General features: G+C 41.6%; 1 protein-coding gene across 1 annotated transcript; it reads left to right on the forward strand.

Moving 5' to 3' along the window:
• Window positions 1-12,171: 12,171 nt before the first annotated feature.
• On the forward strand, window positions 12,172-14,296 carry LOC115192441 (transcription factor AP-1). Its single transcript, XM_029750937.1, has 2 exons — window positions 12,172-12,482; window positions 12,608-14,296. Exon 2 carries the CDS (start codon window positions 12,612-12,614, stop codon window positions 13,584-13,586), a length of 975 nt encoding a protein of 324 aa, XP_029606797.1. The 5' UTR covers window positions 12,172-12,482; window positions 12,608-12,611; the 3' UTR covers window positions 13,587-14,296.
• The last annotated feature ends 7,213 nt before the right edge of the window (window positions 14,297-21,509 follow it).

The following is a 21,509-nucleotide window of genomic DNA, read 5'->3' on the forward strand; positions in this document are numbered from 1 at the left end:
GATTTCATGTTTTCAAGCCTGAATGCCTATACAGTAGTGTTTGCATATTCAAAGTGAGATAATCATTTCATACCCGCCTTACATTTCAAAATATAGGCCTAAAGTCTTTCTATTGTATTGTGCGTCGCTGTTCTGGCACTGTCAGAAGAGGACTGGCCACTCCTCAGAGCCTGGTTTCTCTCTAGGTTTCTTCCTAGATTCCTGCCTTTCTAGGGAGTTTTTCTTTGCCACCGTGCTTCTACATCTGCATTGCTTGCTGGGGGTTTTAGGATGGGTTGCTGTATAGCACTTTGTGACATTAGCTGATGTAAAAAGTACTTTAGAAATACATTTCATTGATTGATTGATTTTCATTTGGCAAAAAGTATGCACTTTTGGGCTTCCTCATCATCATTGGTGATCACTCTTACTATCGTTGTGTTTCAGTCGTGCACGGCCACGCAGTCGTGGGGGCAAAGGGAGTACAGGAGGGGACTAAGCACACAACCCTGATGGGCCCCTGTGTTGATGGTCAGGGGCCCAGTTGCAGAGGGAGGTGTTCAGTCCCAGGGTCCTGAGCTTAGTGATGAGCTTAGAGGGGTCTTTGGTGTTGAATACTGAGCTGTAATCAATGAATAGCATTCTTACTAGGGGTGAAACGGTACGTGTATTTGTATTGAACTGTTTGGTACAGGGTCCACGGTGCACGGTTCGGTACGTACTGCGAACCGAACAATACATTAATTCTATATTATAGCTAGGGGAAATAATATATATATATATTTTTTTTTAAATGTATTGCATAAACCAATGGCGTATAAATTAACGTGGGAAAAATATCCATACAGTAATAAAGTTGTCTTTAAAAATAAAAATAAAGTTGTTTTGTCTCGTAGCTGTATGCAGCTAGGCTGGACAATAGAACGAGTCAAAATTCCCCCAAGACTGAAAAACAGCAAAAGAACGTTGTCTAAGCTGGAACACTAGCGTGAGCCCATAGCAAATTAATGGAATCTAACGTTCGCAGAGCCTGTTTTGACTGGAGTGATGCTTAGAAATCCATTTCGCCTAAATGGCATTAAAAATGTATCCCTTTTTATTTTACCAGTACAATCTGTTCATCGGACAAAACTGGAAAAAAACTACTTGTGTAGAAAGTAAACATCCGCACCTCGATGGTGTCAACTGTGCTTATGTCTGCGTAATGAGAAAGTAGGGAAAAAATGAAAACTTCTTACACAAGAGCACCGCTTTGGATCCCCGGTTCAAGTCCGTTCTGCACCTGGATGCTGCTGCTCGTCTGAGAGTCTACAATGAAGTCACAGCAGAGATTGTGACCAATATACAACAGGTATTGTATTTATTTTGTTAATGTGACATTTATTATTTCATTAATTAGTTATTTAACAATTAATTATAAAGTAATAATTGTAGTGTTTGATATATATTTCTAACAACAAATCATATTTTTACAGCCACTTCAGAGATAGTAATTTTCATCTAATTTAATTCTGCAGGGTCAAGCCACAGATACCACTGGAGCCAACTCCTCTCCAGAGACGGCAGACGACAGGGGTTCTCCTCCAGAAAAGAAGTTTGCCCTTGCTGAGGTTTTTGTTGAGTTGTTCACGACCCAGGAGTAGGGAACCAAGTCAAAGGTCATAGAGGAGGAGGTGACCTCATACAGGGAAGTGAACTGTATTCCCCTGGATGCTGATCCATTTACATGGTGGAAGACCAAAGAGTTAATATACCCTCATGTTGCCATGTTAGCAAGGCGCTACCTGGCTGTGCCTGGGACCTCTGTCCCTAGCAAGAGGGTTTTCTCCACAGCGGCTGGCAGTGTCACAGCAAGACGATCTGTGCTCACTTCAAATAATGTGGATAGACTAATCTTATTGAAGAAAAACTTGAAAATCTGATAATTTGTAAAAAGAAAAAAAAATTCAAGTAACCAGTCTCAAGTGGTCCTATTTTGTTTAAGGCACTGCTATGTGACTTAATTTTGATATATGCTGCTGGACTATGCACTCTTGTTGAAGTTCTGGTTTAAATGACTATTTTATTTCATGTTATAAGGTAGGCACTGCTGTTTTTTGTTGTCCCTTTGTTTCCATATGCTCCTGGGAATTCAAGCTACCCATGTTTACTATTATAATAAATGGAAAATCTAAATACAAATTACATATTTTTCAGGCATTTATTTTGTTGATGTATCGAAACCGTACCGAACCGTGACACCACTGTACCGTATCGAACCGTGAGTTTTGTGAACCGTTTCACCCCTTATTCTTACATAGGTATTTATTTTTTCCTGGTCAGTGAGGGCAGTGTAAAGTGCAATAGAGGTTGTGTCATCTGTGAATCTTTTGGAGTGGTGTGCGAATTAGTGTGGGTCCAGGGTGTCTGGGATGATGGTGTCTGGGATGATGGTGTTGATATGAGCCATGATCAGCCTTTCAAAGCATTTCATGGCTATAGATGTGAGTGCTACAGGGCGATAGTCATTTAGGCTACCTTGGCGTTCTTGGGCATGGGGACTATGGTGGTCTGCTTGAAACAAATTGGTATTACAGACCGGGTCAGGGATAGGTTGAAAATGTCAGTGAAGACACTTGCCAGCTGGTCAGTGCACGCTCTGAGTACACGTCCTGGTTAACCATCTGGCCCCGCGCCCATGCGAATGTTATCCTGTTTAAAGGTCTTACTCACATCAGCTATGGAGAGCGAGATCACACAGTCATCTGGAACAGCTGGTGCTCTCATTCATGGTTCATTGTTGTTTGCCTTGAAGTGAACATAGAAGGCATTTAGCTCTTCTGGTAGTATGCTGAGGCAAAAAATGAAAGCCCTGCATCTGTGGCCAGGGAGTTAATTGGGCCAGAGGTGCTCTACTGGGTTTGGCTAATGCCAGCTCAACTGTGGGTGTCCGTAAAACTATATAAATCCCACACTGTAAAGGTGCTATCTAGAACCTAAAAGGGTTCTTCGACTGTCCCCATAGGAGAACCCTTTGAAGAACCCTTTTTGGTTCCAGTTAGATTCCTTTTGAGTTCCATGTAGAACCCTTTACACAGAGGGTTCTACATGGATTCTACCTGGAACCAAAAGGGGTTCTACCTGGAACATAAAAAGGGTTCTCCTATGGGGACAGTCGAATAATCTTTTTGGAACCCTTTTTTCTAAGAGTGCACTCACTTTGTCCCCCAGTCTCTGTTGTTCACCTTGTCCCCAGTCTCTGTTATGAGGACGAGGGACTGACTGAGAATGCCTTGTTATTTATGAATGAGGATGTGTAGAGTGCCAAATCGGACAATGTTATAATTATTTCATGGAATTTAATTCACAAGCAGAGCAACTATGAATGGAATGGATTTGTTTTAAGGACATAGCAGATGGATGAATGAGGATGTTTTGTTACACATTAAATAAAATGGGAAGGTAGTCTGTACTTTGCCAATAGGACCTCCTTAAGGCCCACCTTATCATTAATTCATATGTTTTAATTCAGAAGACCACTCATGAATAGATGAAAGAAGGAAACAAGATACATTTTTCAGAGAACTTCAGTGAAGCATTGAAGCATTTCAAACACAAGCATCTAAGCAACACTGGGTTTGTCTCTAGACTCTTCCTGGAGCAAGGGTTAAATGAAAGAGAAAGACAGAGACAGAGAAAGAATGAGTAAATGAAAGAGAGAGACCAGCCCAGTCCCACTTTTCACGCATCTCAAAGACTTTCTCCATGGTTTACCATCATCCTCGTCATCAACAAAAACACTGCGACCGGGTGAAAAAAAATATGCACTTAAAAATATGCACTTAATTAGTTTAGTTCTATCTGCCCTAGCAGTCAGGGTTTAACCATTATTTACTGGTATATTAAATGGAATATTCAAACACAGACATGCACAGACACACAGTAACAGACACACACGACAGTCCCTTATCTCATTATTTACAGGCATATTAGATACGGAATCCACTTATTAAATTCTCCTAAATAATGTTAGGTCATTACCCGAGAGCTTTAAACCCATTCCCATTCTTGCTGTAACGCTATACAACATCCTAACCAGGTGTGTGTCTGTGTGTATATACAGTTAAAGTCAGAAGTTTACATACACTTAGGTTGAAGTCATTAAAACTTGTTTTTCAACCACTCCACAAATTTCTTGTTAACAAACTATAATTTTGTCAAGTCGGTTAGGACATCTACTTTGCGCATGACACAAGTAATTTTGAAAGCAGTGCACTGACTTCCAGTCAACTACTGCTGACATCAAACAGTTCCATCACAGTGATCAGACGGACCATTATCACAACCAACCACAACTGATGCCACAGAGAAATAAAATGACAACACAAATCACCACATCTGAGCTTTTATGGAGCCTTAAACTAGTTGAGATCTCACTAACCCTAAACCCTCGCCAGGACCACATGACTTGGAAGGAAGGTGTTGGGACATGAATCAAACAAACTCCATCAACAATAGCTCCTCTCCTCTTCTTTCTCTCCATAAAGAAAGACAAAAACAGTAAAAGATGATACTTTATCGATCCCTGCAGGGGATGTGATTTAAGCAGACAGTATATCAGACACACTCAGTACATAAAGACAACATTAGGAGTCGTAAAGAGTCAGTCTGTTAGTGTTTTACGTCCCGGGTCATTCTCTCCAGGTCTAGCGCTAGGGGACTGATTTAAATGTTGCGCCAGGGAACTAATTTAGGTGTGGCGCACTGGAGACGGAAGGTTGTAAAGATGGTGGGGCAGATAGTGACCCAGGCATCGAGAGAGGTGTGTGTGTGTGTGTGTGTGTGTGTGTGTGTGTGTGTGTGTGTGTGTGTGTGTGTGTGTGTGTGTGTGTGTGTGTGTGTGTGTGCCACGTCAGCGAGGTGGTTGACCCTCACTATTAAAGCAGCAGTGATTTCTGTCCAGAGGTTAGGGGACAACGGACTAAACTCCACTAATTACACACACACTGACACAGAGCTAATAGAAAGTGGGACTTTAGGAGAGATAGTAGTAACGTTACTGGATAGAATATACAGTCGTGGCCAAAAGTTTAGAGAATGAAACAAATATTAATTTTCAAAAAGTCTGCTGCCTCAGTTTGTATGATGGCAATTTGCATATACTCCAGAATATTATGAAGAGTGATCAGATGAATTGCAATTAATTGCAAAGTCCTTCTTTGCCTTGCAAATTAATTGAATCCCCCAAAAAACATTTCCACTGCATTTCAGCCCTGCCACAAAAGGACCAGCTGACATCATGTCAGTGAGTCTCTCGTTAACACAGGTGTGAGTGTTGACGAGGACAAGGCCGGAGATCACTCTGTCATACTGATTGAGTTCGAATAACAGACTGGAAGCTTCAAAAGGAGGGTGGTGCTTGGAATCATTGTTCTTCCTCTGTCAACTATGGTTACCTGCAACGAAACACGTGCCGTCATCATTGCTTTGCACAAAAAAGGGCTTCACTGGCAAGGATATTGCAGCCAGTAAGATTGCACCTAAATCAAGAACTTCAAGGAGAGTGGTTCAATTGTTGTGAAGAAGGCTTCAGGGCGCTCAAGAAAGTCCAGCAAGCGCCAGGACCGTCTCCTAAAGTTGATTCAGCTGCGGGATCGGGGCACCACCAGTACAGAGCTTGCTCACGAATGGCAGCAGGCAGGTGTGAGTGCACCTGCACGTACAGTGAGGCAAAGACTTTTGGAAGATGGCCTGGTGTCAAGAAGGGCAGCAAAGAAGCCACTTCTCTCCAGGAAAAACATCAGGGACAGACTGATATTCTGCAAAAGGTTCAGGGATTGGACTGCTGAGGACTGGGGTAAAGTCATTTTCTCTGATGAATCCCCTTTCCGATTGTTTGGGGCATCCGGAAAAAAGCTTGTCCGGAGAAGACAAGGTGAGCGCTACCATCAGTCCTGTGTCATGCCAACAGTAAAGCATCCTGAGACCATTCATGTGTGGGGTTGCTTCTCAGCCAAGGGAGTGGGCTCACTCACAATTTTGCCTAAGAACACAGACATGAATAAAGAATGGTACCAACACATCCTCCGAGAGCAACTTCTCCCAACCATCCAGGAACAGTTTGGTGACAAACAATGCCTTTTCCAGCATGATGGAGCACCTTGCCATAAGGCAAAAGTGATAACTAAATGGTTTGGGGAACAAAACATCGATATTTTGTGTCCATGGCCAGGAAACTCCCCACACCTTAATCCCATTGAGCACTTGTGGTCAATCCTCAAGAGGCGGGTGGACAAACAAAAACCCACAAATCCTGACAAACTCCAAGCATTGATTATGCAAGAATGGGCTGCCATCAGTCAGGATGTGGCCCAGAAGTTAATTGACAGCATGCCAGGGTCAACACTGCAAAGGGTCAACACTGCAAATATTGACTCTTTGCATCAACTTCATGTAATTGTCAATAAAAGCCTTTGACACTTATGAAATGCTTGTAATTATACTTCAGTATTCCATAGTAACATCAAACAAAAATATCTAAATACACTGAAGCAGCAAACTTTTTGGAAATTAATATTTGTGTCATTCTCAAAACTTTTGGCCACAACTGTAGTTATTATTGGGCCTCCCGAGTGGCGCAGCGGTCGAAGGCACTGCATCGCAGTGCTAGAGGTGTCACTACAGACCCAGGTTTTATCCCAGGCTGTGTCACAACCGGCTGTGATCGGGAGTCCAATAGGGCGGCACACAATTGGCTGGGGGGGGGGTCTTTACTAGGCTCATCGCGCTCTAGCTACTCCTTGTGCCTTCAGACTGACTTCGGTCATCAGTTGAACGGCGTTTCCTCCGACAGAGTGGTGCACCTGACTTTCGGATTAAGCGGGCAAGTGTTAAGAAGCGTGGTTTGGAGGGTCATGTTTCGGAGGATCTTGAGCTCGTTGGGGATTTACAGCGATGAGATCGAAATTCTGGGTCACGTCTAATGCATTGACACTGGGCATACTTAAGGATTTTATTATTATGGATAGACTAGTTTTATTGCTATATTTGAGTGTATTATATTCATAGGATGAGTTACAGTTATCATAAAATACACTTTAAACATTTGGTCTGAAAGGGTGGTGCTGTTGGTTGTGAATGGGTAAAAAGAAAAATTAAAATGAAATCAAAAGTTGTTCATAATTTATCAGTTCATACTAAATATAGACAGAGACAAATGTCCCAGTGCCCCAGACATACAGTAACTTTAATACTGTCTATAATACTGTCCTCTGCATGTGGCACCATTGAAGAGAAGACCACCCAGACCACACGTGTGGTGTTAGAGCTGTTCTACCATGGTCATCTATGACTAACTCCTTTGGGCTGGCTACTTTATTCTGGCTAAAGAAACTGGTCTTGTTCACTTGGTGGGTCCCGAGAAAACTCCTAAAGCTTTAGGTGGGCCATACTGTTTAGCTAAAATTGTTTGAAAACCACAGGCAAATATAATCATAGTGTTTTACTGGGAGTCTAGGTAAATAGGTGTCTATGTCTGTGTTTGTGTAGACTACCCTGCCCAGGTATCCTGTTTTGACCATCTCAGCATATAACGTGGGGGATGGGGACCACCAAGAGGACCACCGTCAAGAGGCCACCACCGCACCCTACAACAGGCTACATGACAAACCAAACACACCGCCCATGCACACACACCACCCACTGTGTACCGGTGTGTGATCACGAGTGTGTCCTTGTTAAAAGTTATTTTATGTTATACCTCAAACGGGAGGTGAATTTTCCACAGGTGAATGAATGTGTGCTGTGTGCTTCTATTCTCCTTATTGGCCAAGTGTCTGTACAATGAATCAACAAAACAATGTATTTCTGTTGTCTCTTTGTAGATGACATTTAATTGCAGGGGAATTCTAACACTGAAGATTCTGTTTGGCCCTGGGCATGACATCGTACATCAGAAGGAACAGAGGCATGACAACTGACATTCAAATCCTGCCAAACCTGATGGGTATCTTTAGTATCTCGACTGAATTATGACACCTAAGACAAATGAAAAACTGAATCTCCACTTCAGGCCTCTCCTATAGAAAGCAATATGGGTGTTTTTGTATGTTGTGTTGTACAGTATGTTATGTTTGTTATATAGTATTTAAACATGTAATAAAATGTATGCACTCTACTGTAAGTCGCTCTGGATATTAGCGTCTGCTAAATGACGTAAATGTAAATGTTATACATACCATGTCATCTGCAGGTTTCCATCTTTTCATGGATCCCAGGACTTCTGGAATAAGAGTGGTGATTATTGCTGAGTATACTATCCTGATTAAAAAAGGCCTGCCCTGGGCCAATACATAAACACCCAATAGTGAATTCACTATTCTTCTCACGCTCCTAGGACAGACACACCTACACATACAGATACAGATAAAACATCTAATTTGTGATGTGGTGAATAACAAGATGTCGGTGTAGATAAATGTTTCCTTTTTTAAGGCAATTTCCTGCAATTCTACAATTTTCTCTATGGAGCTGAGAGCAATGTTGCAGTTTTAAAGCTAATTTCCTGCAATAATATACATTTTACCATGGATAACGCTGTGTTCTTACGTTCAAAAATTATAACAAAATCAATACTGCAAAATTCATTGTTTTGGGAATTTTCAAATCTCCCTGAATGTCTAGCTTTTTTGGGGGGGTTAATTTATTTTAGTTCTCAAAGATTATTAAAAGAAAATATAGGTCTATTTTCTTTTCTACATACTTTATATCTGTTTTTAGTCATTAAAGTTTACACAGAAAGCATTTTTCCATATATATATATATATATATATATATATATATATATATATATATATATATATATATATATATATATATTAAAATACATTTACGGGATGGAAAAATGCTTTCTGTGTAAACTTTATATACAATACCAGTCAAATGTTTGGACACACCTACTCATTCAAGTAGTTTTCTTTATTTTTACTATTTTCTACATTGTAGAATAATAGTGAAGTCATCAAAACTATTATATAACACATATGGAATCATGTAGTAACAAAAAAAGTGTTAAACATATAAAAATACATTTTATTTTTGAGATTCTTCAAAGTAGCCACTCTTTTCACTGATAAAAGCTTGCACTCTTGGCATTCTCTCAACCTGCTTCATGAGGTAGTCACCTGGAATGCATTTCAATTAACAGGTTTTCCTTGTTAAAAGTGAATTTGTGGAATTTCTTTCCTTCTTAATGCGTTTGAGCAAATCAGTTGTGTTGTGACAAGGTAGGGGTGGTATACAGAAGATCAGGCCTTCATGGTCGAATTGCTGCAAATAAACCACTACTAAAGGACACCAATAACAAGAAGAGACTTGCTTGGTCCAAGAAACAAGAGCAATGGACATTAGACCGGTGGAAATCTGTCCTTTGGTCTGATGAGTCCAAATTTGAGATTTTTGGTTCCAACAGCTGTGTCTTTGTGAGACGTAGAGTAAGAGTAGGTGAACCAATGATCTCCTCATGTGTGGTTCCCACCGTGAAGCATGGAAGAGGAGGTGTGATGTTGTGGGGGTGCTTGCTGGTGACACTGTCAGTGATTTATTTGGAATTCAAGGCACACTTAACCAGCATGGCTACCACAGCATTCTGCAGCGATACGCCATCCCATCTGGTTTGCACTTAGTGGGACTATCATTTGTTCTTCAACAGGACAATGACCCAACACACCTCCAGGCTGTGTAAGGGATATTTTACCAAGAATGAGAGTGATGGAGTGCTACATCAGATGACCTGGCCTCCACAATCACCCGACCTCAACCCAATTGAGATTGTTTGGGATGAGTTGGACCGCAGAGTGAAGGAAAAGCAGCCAACAAGTGCTCAGCATATGTGGGAACACCTTCAAGACTGTTGGAAAAGCATTCCAGGTTAAGCTGGTTGAGAGAATGCCAAGAGTGTGCAAAACTGTCATCTAGGCAAAGGGTGGCTACTTTGAAGAATCTAAAATCTAAAATATATTTTGATTTGTTTAACACTTTTTTGGTTACTACACGATTCCATATGTTATTTCAGTTTTGATGTCTTCACTATTATTCTTCAATGTAGAACATAGTACAAATAAAGAAAAACCCTTGAATGAGTTGGTGTCCAAACTTCTGACTGGTACGGTATATATTTATTTATTTATTTTACACCGTTCAGGTTAAGGTGGGCTGAAAAAAAAAACCCAAGGATTACAATGGCAGAAAATTCCTTGAAACCCTAACTGTAGTCATAACTCTAATCCTAGCTTCATATCCACAACAGGATTGATCCAGGATGTGGACAAGAAGTTAGGGTTGGTGTAATGGCTAGGGTTAGGGTTGAGCCAAGATGTTGAGATGAAGCGAGAGTTAGGGTTAAGGTCAGGTCTAGGAAGGGTTCAGTTTATGTAAAGGTAGGGGTTAGGGTTGTCTAAGGTGAGGTTGAGCTGGAATGTGTATTTTAAGCTATAATTAGGTTTAGGGAAATCATCCCCCCATTGTAATGGAATATATTAAATGAATCATCATGTCTGTGACGCCTATATCTAGGTACAGTATCAATATTGTGACAGTAATGTTGAAATATGTATCATTTATTTGACCGAGACGTGTGCCGATAGAAAGACGCATCAATCTCAGCTAAATCATCTGAGCGAGCGAAACAGAGCCCCTCTGTCTCAAAAGGAGTAGGGCATGTCATACTTTTTCTGGTCAGACAGAATCAGATACATGGGCTACATATAGCAAGACAGAGGGGCGCTGTTTCACTCATACATTTCAGCAGAGAGGAAGAGGCGAAGCGAGAAGGCTCACTCTGTGAGAATCTGTCCTGAATAAGGCCACTGGGTTTCCATGGTCATAATATGCAGACCTAAATTTGTCGCCAGCATTCCCGCCTTTAGGACAATGACTCGCATTGTTAGGGCGGAGACACGAGCATCTCGTCATTATATAGAGATCTCTGGTTTCAGCCACTTGCGAATTACAAAATAAAGTTGGCGTGAACAGTGCACTGCTCAGATGCTGGCATCCCCTAAAGTAAATGTATGTTTTGCCAAAATTATATAATCACTCCTGTATAAATAAATTCATTCAAAATACTTTAACAGAGAGCTTGACTTTGCCACAGATGATCATTAGCTTCTTTTTTAAAAAAAGCTGTGGATTGTTTCAAATCACAAGTGCATAGGCCTATGCGTATTTGGGAAGCAAGTAATTTGGGCAGCGCGCGTGGCAATGGGCCTAACTGATTATTGAGATGTGGCTGTCAGTGAAAAGAGTCTAAAATGAGTGAAGATAATGTGTCTTGAGTATACTTTATGTTGAGACAAGAAGGGGAGGGGTGTGTGGCGAAGATATGGCCGTCTCTCTCCAGAATGCTTGCACTCAGCTCTCCAGAATGTGCTCAGCTGTCTCCCGCCAACTCTTGCACATGCACATTGTTTTGAATAACCATCATTTAGTAGTTTTGTCAATATTGTTGAGGGGACAGGTGAACCTGACTTGATACAATGTTGGTCTTTATTATAACACCCATTAACAAAATGATTGCACACAGGAGGTCCCGTGAATTAAAACGTCCAGCCTATAGAAATCAAATGCCCGTCCAACTGATGAGTTCTGGTGCCGGCGCGGGGCTATTCATTCAATCAAACAAACAATGAAATTCATCTAGACAATTATTCAAACACATTATTTGTATGGATCATTAAACAGTAGCCAATTACCTCTGGGCTGATCATGCAAAGTTTCTGGAAGCAGAGGAAGTCTATCTAGCAGAAATTAATTTGAATCTCAATTCAAAACATAGCCTATGGGCAGTTTATTTTCTGTGGAATAATATGCTACATAATGCAGCATAGAGCTATACATTTAAATTGGATAACATGCATCTAAGAATTGAGAATACACAGTCGTCTATCCCGCCACTACCGTCTTGAAGCGGAGTGCTAAGCGGGTAACCAGATATTCAAAAACAATACGTCATCCCACAATGCACTGCGCTTCATCTCCTCACTCTATTACCTCATCCCATCAGCCACCGCGAGACTGAGAATCTTCTGGGTGGTCGTCTAGGCAACACGCCTAATCTGAAACATTAGAGAACGCCCCGCATATCGCCAGCAGCCAATGGGAGACTGCAGAGGTGACATCATGTGTATTTTTAGAGGCCGTGGCTGCAGATAAGCTTTGCCTCCACGCTGGAAGAGTCAGTATACACACAGAGAGCCAGAGAGGTGTACTGTGAGCAGGGGCGCTGTAGCAAGTTACAGCACCTAGAGCGTCTCATTCTGAGACTGTTTACAACCGTGAACAGAAGCGAAAGAAGGACTTTGAAGAATGTATACATCGTTCTGAAAATCTCGCTGCAGCTGAATATTGTATTTGTTTGCGCGGTAGGCTACAAGCAGGAGTGCAAGTTGTTACATTGGTGTAGCGGAACGCTTCTATTCCAGAGACTATTGTTTCGGCTTCGGAGGTTGTAAGGATTTCCCGACCTAGTAAGAAACTTTCTCCGAGTTTTACAACTGAAAGAAGGAGAGGGGTCAGAAACATACTTCTCTGTCAGTGTGAGTAGCCCACGAGAGAACTTTCTAACAGTTTTTGGTTTATATTCTATGTCTAGAAAGATGGAAACTACCTTCTATGATGACTCGCTCAACTCTTTCTCCCAGCATGAGAAACCGGACTACGGATACAACCCCAAAGCACTGAAACACAGCATGACACTGAACCTGGCCGACCCAACCAGCACACTCAAACCTCACCTCCGGGCTAAAGCCAGCGACATCCTCACCTCTCCTGACGTGCAGCTCCTCAAACTGGCCTCCCCAGAGTTGGAGCGGCTCATCATCCAGTCTAGCAACGGCCTGATCACCACCACACCTACCCCGACGCAGTTCCTCTGCCCGAGGAACGTAACCGATGAGCAGGAGGGCTTTGCCGAGGGATTTGTTAGAGCACTGGCGGAGCTCCATCATCAACACGTCTTGCCCAATGCACCCGGGGGCCCAGTCACATCCGCTGGGCAGACAAGCATCAACAACCCGACAATACCCCCACCTGTTTCCGCCTTGACAGTGAGCAGTGTTTATAACAACAACATAACCATGCGCTCTGAGTCGCCTGTCTACGAAGACCTGAACACGTTCACCCCGGCTATCACCACCAACTCAGCCCTGGGTTACACCACCTCAGCCCCAGCTATGAGCTTTCCGTCTGCGCCGCCACAGCTCCCCGTCTATGGGCAGCAGTCTCACCCCCACCCCAGGCTCACTGCCCTGAAAGAGGAGCCCCAGACGGTGCCTGAGATGCCTGGGGAGACCCCCCCTCTCTCTCCCATCGATATGGAGAATCAGGAGAGGATCAAAGCCGAGAGGAAGCGCATGAGGAACCGCGTCGCCGCCTCCAAGTGCAGGAAGCGGAAGCTGGAGCGCATCTCCCGGCTGGAGGACAAGGTGAAGAACCTGAAGACTCAGAACTCCGACCTGGCTTCCACAGCCAACATGCTGAGGGAACAGGTCGCCCAGCTCAAACAGAAGGTGATGAACCATGTCAACAGCGGCTGTCAACTCATGCTGACGCAGCAGCTCCAGACCTTCTGAGGAAAGGACACTTGGAGAAGAATAGAGAGAAAGATTTTGAACGAAAAAGGACAAATCGTTTATAATTAACTGTCTGGCTGTGTCTTCGTGGCATTGTGACAGGGTGAACGGGACAGTAACAGCACGAGACTGGCGGGAGGGGACCGGGGCTGGTTGCCTCTTACTAGGTGCCTCGCAGGACACTGTTGCACGGAGGAGTTGGGGCTCGGGACAGAGCAGAGCGCGCGATAAAAATCGCTGCTGAACTAGAGAGAAAGAAACAGCAACAAATTGGACAAATGGATGTTTTGGTTCGTGTTTTTAATTGACTTGAAATTTGTTGGCTTTGACTAAGATGTGCTTTTACACATTGACCTTCGGTGTAATTCTGTATTAGAAGAAAGACAAAGTGCAGTAGAGAATTTAAAACTGCCTGGCGCCAAAGGAGAGGGTGTGTACTCTAAACAGATTACAAAAAGCTGCCCAACTTCTGACTTACAATGTACTTTTTATTCTTAGTTATATTGAGTTAGAACAAACATTTCAAGAGTTGTTTTTTTCAAACGTTTTTTTAATGGAGTTCATTGTTATTATCTGTATATAAGATCAACCTGGAGTACTTACATTTACTATTTGTAATTAAAAAAATACAGTATCAGTTTGTTCGTTTTATGAGCACTTCAGAAACAAATAGATATTTAAGAAATGTAATAAACCATCTGTGAACTGAATACAGTGCTTCTTGTGTTCTCTGTGCATGCATGTGTGAGTGGGTGTGTGTGTGTGCACTAAAACACTTTCCAACATCTTGAGAGCAGCCAGTTCTCTACCTGAAGGGAGTGCCTTATTGATCCTGAGGTTATTGATTGAGTTTCATTAGTGATTGAGTCAATGGCCCTTCTAGCTCACTACAGCGCACTATTTAGAAACTGCTGTTCCGGGGTCAGATGTGTAGTCATCCCCTAATGGTTAAAATGGCACTCCAGTCTCCTTTTCACCTCATTCAACACCTAATTATACTTAACCAAAGGCACATCTCAGTAGGTGGTCAAGAAGGTAAGACATGACATTGCACAAGTAGGGGGAGGGCTTTCTTCTTTTGTTCCCTATTGCTCCTCTATTATTCCTCAAGCAAGGGGGGAGGCCGATGACATCACAGATTCCCATCAGACCAACTCATAGAATGCCCAACTTGAAGTTTGCAGTTGTGTCTAAAAAAAAAACATGATTTTGCTCAAACCATATATATTTTTTACTCTTAAGTGTGTGTACTAAACTGTATACTTGGAATATTGCTTTTCAACAGTAAAGCAAACAAAAAATTGCTGAAGGAAGTCTTTTAAGGTAAGGATTTGCGCTTCAGTATTCTGAACCTATACCTGTGGTTATAGGGTCAACCTCTACAGCAGGGATGTAGGCTAGTAGTGTATAGAATGCAAAATTAGATGCTCCACCTTACGCCTCGTGTCCACTTGAGTTTCACCATCTAACACAGATACTCTGTATGTTGTAAAGTGGCCTACATTCACAGGCCTCAAGGGCATGCTTGACACACTGCTATGGCTCAGGAAACTATAAGTAAATTATTATTGAATTACTCAATCATGATAACTTAAATTATTTATAAAGTACTTTTTAATGAATTTCAGCCAAAGTGTTCAGTAAGTTCATAGCACAGCTGAACTGTGTATTGTGTCTACTTGACTTCCTGTTGCCCCCGTCAACATGACAATTAGGTTGCTCACACAGCATCACAAACATGATCACTGTAAACAACAACACGAGAGCAATAAACAACAACAGGAAGAAACATGGTAACTAATGTAATCAAACTTGAGTAAAAGCCTATGGCTACATTGTATCCAGACATGTTATATTGAGGTGTGGGCACTGGGCAGAGTCATCACATCGTAATAACTAAGAGCATAATCATAACATTTGATGAACTATTCAGCTAGTCAAAATGAGGATTTATATGGTCAAGGACGGCCAATGAGCACCTGCTAATACATAAACTATAAAGAAAACGTGCACCTACAGCAGAATGTCTGTGATTCCCTGTAGGACTCTGAAATATTCTCTAGAGGGCGACATTATCCATGAGATGAGCAGAGTTGAAACCTCAAGCTCTCCAGGGGCCAGGCTCTAGTTTATTACTGGTGGTCAAAAAGACCATGTTCAGGAGGACAATACAGAACAAAGAAAATGATGTTTATATTACAAAAGTACTCATAGAGGAACATAATCTGATGCCCAAGAAATAAGTAGTGGTTCGCTACATAAAGATATGTTCCCTGTAATTAGAACGATATAGAAGACACAATATTGGCACAATGTACGACAAATATATTGCAAAGTAGGTCCAACTCAGATCTTAAAACCCATGTAAGAAATACAGTCACTGTTCAGAGTTTATTATGTAGTCTACTTATAAGATCAAATTGAGAAAGAACCACTGAGAACAGTCTTATGGAAGAACATTGATCCTGTATTTTAATTACATAAACAGACATAATAATTGACACAATATTCAAGTGGGTCAGAGTGTCAAACAGATTTTTATCAGTGTGCAAATCTGCTTTGATCTGAATGCCTTAACTTTGCAAAACATGACATCATACCGGAACTTATCTGACCATATAAGGACAGAGAAAGGTCGGAAGACCTACGTCATCTCACCTGAGAGTAGGCGGTTTTACCGGAAGTGGAGCTCGCTCACTAATCTTTGACAAGTGACAGACCAAAGGATTGGGCTCAGAAGCGTGCGCTATACTTGAATTAGCGTTCACTGCCCGTTGTCCTCCCAAGGTTGTTTGTTTGTTCAAAGGAAAATAAGTTAAGATGTTGCCAAAACAGTAGCTCTAATCATTGTAACACATGGTGCCATGATAGAATGCAATGTTCAGCGGAATAAAATATAGTCTGTATAGCCACTGTATAGACTCAAAGCATGTTTAAAACGATGGGCTTTATTTTTAACAAACCTAACACAATGGTAAACCTCAGCGCAGGTGGTAGCGTTATAGGTTCAGGGGTGTGTCAGAAATATTTTGCCTATCGTCACTATCACAATTATTGGTGCACTTGCTGGCGTTGGCGCGAAAGGGCTGAGTTTCGATGACTAACAAGTTGTAGGTGTCTCGAGGCTCATCCCTGGCCAATCAGAACGTGCTCCATGGCGAAATATGTGGTTGCTTCAATTTGTGTATTTTATGTATTGCCTTGGTATCAACTCCAATTCCAATGTTAGTCCTTTATAGTTTGTTAAATAGCATACAGAAACGAAATAACTTGAACCCATTTGCAGTCCACATTGGCATGTTCATGCTCAGCCATAATGCAATTTACAGTAGGCCTAGCTCCTATATCAGTGTGAATGCTATTGAAGCCATACATTACTTAGAACAAACATTGTTAATAAGCAAGATTTATTAACGATAAGTCCTAAAAAGAGAACGAAAAATTCGAATCAAATTCTAAACAAAACAACAACTTGTTTCACTTACATGTACCATCATTTCTCCTCGTGGGCATATAACATTAAAACAACGCAGACTATGGAGTGTTTGATGCACATCCAAACTTTTTTTTTCGCAGTAGCAGGATAAAGATCCATTATAAATAGAAAGGGAGAGTGTTCGCTCACCATTATACTGCTCCCAAATAGGCCTATGTTTTAAAAACCTAATCAGAACCATTTTAGAGATCAGATCGCATTCCCACAACTCCAGAAGTTGCATTGTACTGGCGCTATGGAAGTGGTAACCATAAAGCCAGGAAGGTGAATCATTCTAATAAGATTGGCTGTAAAAAAAAAAAGGAAACATAAAACAAGCAATACGTTTTTTAACAACAGCAACAACAATAAATACATGTAAAATGTAATAATATCATAACATCGACAGAATAAAAAGGCACGCATTGCTGTTGAACCAGTCTTCGTTATAGTAGGCCCAACGGGAAGGTTTGGGTTTTGAACACATGAAACTGAAAACAAGCAATTGTTACAGGTTACAGATAACTTCTAAATACGCGTTTCACCGGTATTCACCGAAGTTCTCACCTCTCGTTTCATGATGGGCATGGACACGTAGCCTACTGTACATCATGGAGGGGGTTTTACAAACGTCCAAAACCGGACCTAGCTAAAATAATGTGGGCCTGCCCACAACGCACAAACAAAAAGGGAATCACTGTTTCCTCTCAAACTTCATATTTGAACAAAGCTTGGTGATTAAGATTTATTTCCAAGCGGTCTCAGGGGCCAAACCCTTTATCGACAGTCTTGACTACTTCACGAGGAGAGGAGGAGGCTATGCATGTTTTTTTAACCAAATAAAACTAAAAATGGGGAAAAAACATTGTTTTTTTTGTTTCTAAATACAAAGTATACAGGCACCAAAAGCACATTAGTCTACTCTTGTTCCATGCGCATATGGCCAGTGTGCGTCACAGCTGGATGTCAAAACACATGCCACAACCAACTGCTTTACCGCTAAAATCAGCATTTGGTTGATCTTAAATATCCCTATTAGCGCTGAAAATTAGCCCTATTAGCCCTGAAATTAACACTTCGGATCATGTTTTTAAGGACACACATAAAATATTTCCACCGTCCCATCTGAGCGCAAGTGAGCTGATATAAGACAGGTAAATGTCCGAAACTGGCATAAGGGCTGGAAAATGCCAGTGCGCCAGTTTTAACAAGCTGAAATTGCAAACTAACATGCGTTTTACACTAGCGCCATCTTATCGCTAGCCAAAAATAGAGCCCTATATGTTTTAGGCTATATATTGGATGGTCCATCCTTGCATCCATAGCTCTGTCTATGAATTGGAAAGTGGTTACATTTCTCCAGGCCCATCCAAAACAGTGGCGGGAACCGCTTTATTATTGTTTATCTTCTTCCACCCATGTTTGATGCTAACCGAACCAGTACTGTACCAGCGAATGAAAGACTATATGGGGGGCATGAAAGAGAGGGTACGGGACACATGGAGACCGCTGATTGGCTAACTATTGGACAGAAACAAGCAATGATTGGATAAGAGTATGCAAGACACTGTCACTCAAAGTATTCCTCAAGCGGTGAGTACTAAAGACAGCAAAAGACTGAAGATTAGAAAGGAGAAAAAACGCACTCCCTCAGATGGTAAAACAGTGTCACGCCCTGACCTGAGAGAGCCTTTTTTATGTCTCTATTTAGGTTGGTCAGGGTGTGATTTGGGTGGGCATTCTATGTCCTTTTTTCTATGCTATGTATTTCTTTGTTTTGGCCTGGTATGGCTCTCAATCAGGGACAGCTGTACATCGTTGTCGCTGATTGGGAGTCATACTTAGGCAGCCTGTTTTCCTTTGGGTTTTGTGGGTAGATGTTTTCTGTTTAGTGTGTTAGGATACCTGACAGGACTGTTTGGCTGTCGTTTGTGGTTTCTTTGTGAAGTGCCTTTTTCATCCTAAATAAAAGATGAACAAATTCCACGCTGCACCTTGGTCTACTTCTTCAGACAGCTGTTACAAACAGGAGCCTAGAACTACACAACTCAAACCAGGAATCATATTCGAAGCCACAGCGACAGCAAAGCTCTTGCTATTGGAGGACCGTTTAAAACGCCACCAACGTCAATGCCAAACATTTTTTATTTTTTTATTTCACCTTTATTTAACCAGGTAGGCTAGTTGAGAACAAGTTCTCATTTGCAACTGTGACCTGGCGTAGCAATTCGACACATACAACAACACAGAGTAACACATGGAATAAACAAAACATAGTCAATAATACAGTAGAACAAAAGAAAACAAAAAGTCTATATACAGTGAGTGCAAATGAGGTAAGTTAAGGCAATAAATAGGCCATGATGGCGAAGTAATTACAATATAGCAATTAAACACTGGAATGGTAGATGTGCAGAAGATGAATGTGCAAGTAGAGATACTGGGGTGCAAAGGAGCAAGATAAATAAATAAATAAATACAGTATGGGGATGAGGTAGGTAGATAGATGCTTCACCGTAGGGAGCTTTCCCCCAGACGTGACGCTTGGAATTCAGGCCAAAGAGTTCAATCTTGTTACGTCAGATCAGAGAATTTTGTTTCTCATGGTCTGAGTTCTTTAGGTGCCTTTTGGCAAACTCCAAGAGGGCTGTCATGTGGCTTTTACTGAGGAGTGGCTTCCGTCTGGCCACTCTACCATAAAGGCCTGATTGGTAGAGTGCTGCAGAAATGGTTGTCCATCTGGAAGTTTCTCCCATTTCCACAGAGGAAATCTGGAGCTCTGTCAGAGTGACCACCGGGTTCTTGGTCACCTTCCTGACCAAGGCCTTTCTCCGCCGATTTCTCAGTTTGGCCTGGCGGCCAGCTCTAGGAAGAGTCTTGGTGGTTCCAAACTTCTTCCTTTTAAGAAAGATGGAGACCACTGTGTTCTTGGGGACCTTGAATGCTGCAGAAATGTTTTGGTACCCTTCCCCAGATCTGTGACTAGACACAATCCTGTCTTGGAACTCTACGGACAATTCCTTCGACCTCATAACTTGGTTTTTGCTTTGACATGAACTGTCAACTGTGGGACCTTAAATAAACAGGCGTGTGTGCCCTTCTCAATTATGTCCAATCATTTGAATTTGCCACAGGTGGACTCCAATCAAGTTGTAGAAACATCAAGATGTAAAAACAGGATGCACCTGAGATCAATTTCCCCAAGGTTTTGCAAAGTCTGGGAGTTTTTCAACCGACCTTGCAAGACCTCATCCGAAACCCTAACTACATCCTCTTCTCCCCCCTCCACAAAGTTAAAGCCACAAGATGTAGTGACTGGAGCAGCAGTCAACGCTGACCTTCCACTTTGCTTAGATCACGGGAGTGATAACATTTTAACAGGTTCACATGGCATAATTTAGAGGATTTGGATAGAAAACACTCTGAAGTTTCTAAAACTGTTTGAATGGTGTCTGAGTATAACAGAACTCATATGGCAGACAAAAACCTGAGAAAATTCCAAGCAGGAAGTGGCCTGTCTGAGAATTTGTAGTTCTTCTTTTGATTCTCTATCGAAACTACAGTATCTCTGGGGTTACATAGCACTTTCTAAGGCTTCCATTGGCTCTCTAAAGCCTTCAGAAAGCGGATTGAGGCATCTCCTGTCCCTGGGCAGAGTATAGTAGCTCAGTTTCTCAGTGGTCTGCCTGGTGACAAAGAGATCGGATACGCTCGTTCACGAGACCACGCTGTTTTTTATTTTCCTCTTTGAATGAATACACTATTGTCCAGTTGGAATATTATCGCTATTTTACGAGAAAAATACCATAAAAATAGATTTTAAACAGCGTTTGACATGCTTCTAAGGGAACATTTTGATTTTTTTTGTCTCAAAATGCGCTCGTGCGTTACCCTTTGGATAGTGACCTGAACGCACTAACAAAAAAAAGGTATTTGGAGCATAACTATGGATTATTTGGTACAAAAACATTTCTTGTGGAAGTAGCAGTCCTGGGAGTGCATTCTGACGAAGATCAGCAAAGGTAATACATTTTTTCTAATACTAATTCTGAGTTTAGTGTGCCCCGAAGTTGGCGGGTGTCAAAATAGCTAGCCGTGATGGCTGATCTATGTACTCAGAATATTGCAAAATGTGCTTTCGCCGAAAAGCTATTTTAAAATCTGACATAGCGATTGCATAAAGGAGTTCTGTATCTATAATTCTTAAAATAATTGTTATGTATTTTGTCAACGTTTATGATGAGAAATTTTGTAAATTCACCGGAAGTTTTCGGTGGGGATACATTTTCTGAACATCACACACCAATGTAAAAAGCAGTTTTTTGATATAAATATGAACTTGATTGAACAAAACATGCATGTATTGTATAACATAATGTCCTAGGAGTGTCATCTGATGAAGATCATCAAAGGTTAGTGCTTCATTTAGCTGTGTTTTGGGTTTCTGT

This window comes from Salmo trutta, chromosome 4 (assembly GCF_901001165.1).
Source record: "Salmo trutta chromosome 4, fSalTru1.1, whole genome shotgun sequence".
NCBI classification, from domain to species: domain Eukaryota; kingdom Metazoa; phylum Chordata; class Actinopteri; order Salmoniformes; family Salmonidae; genus Salmo; species Salmo trutta.

Coding starts and splice junctions, on each gene's coding strand:
- LOC115192441 (XM_029750937.1), top strand. CDS start 12,612: ATGGAAACTACCTTCTATGATGACTCGCTCAACTCTTTCTCCCAGCAT.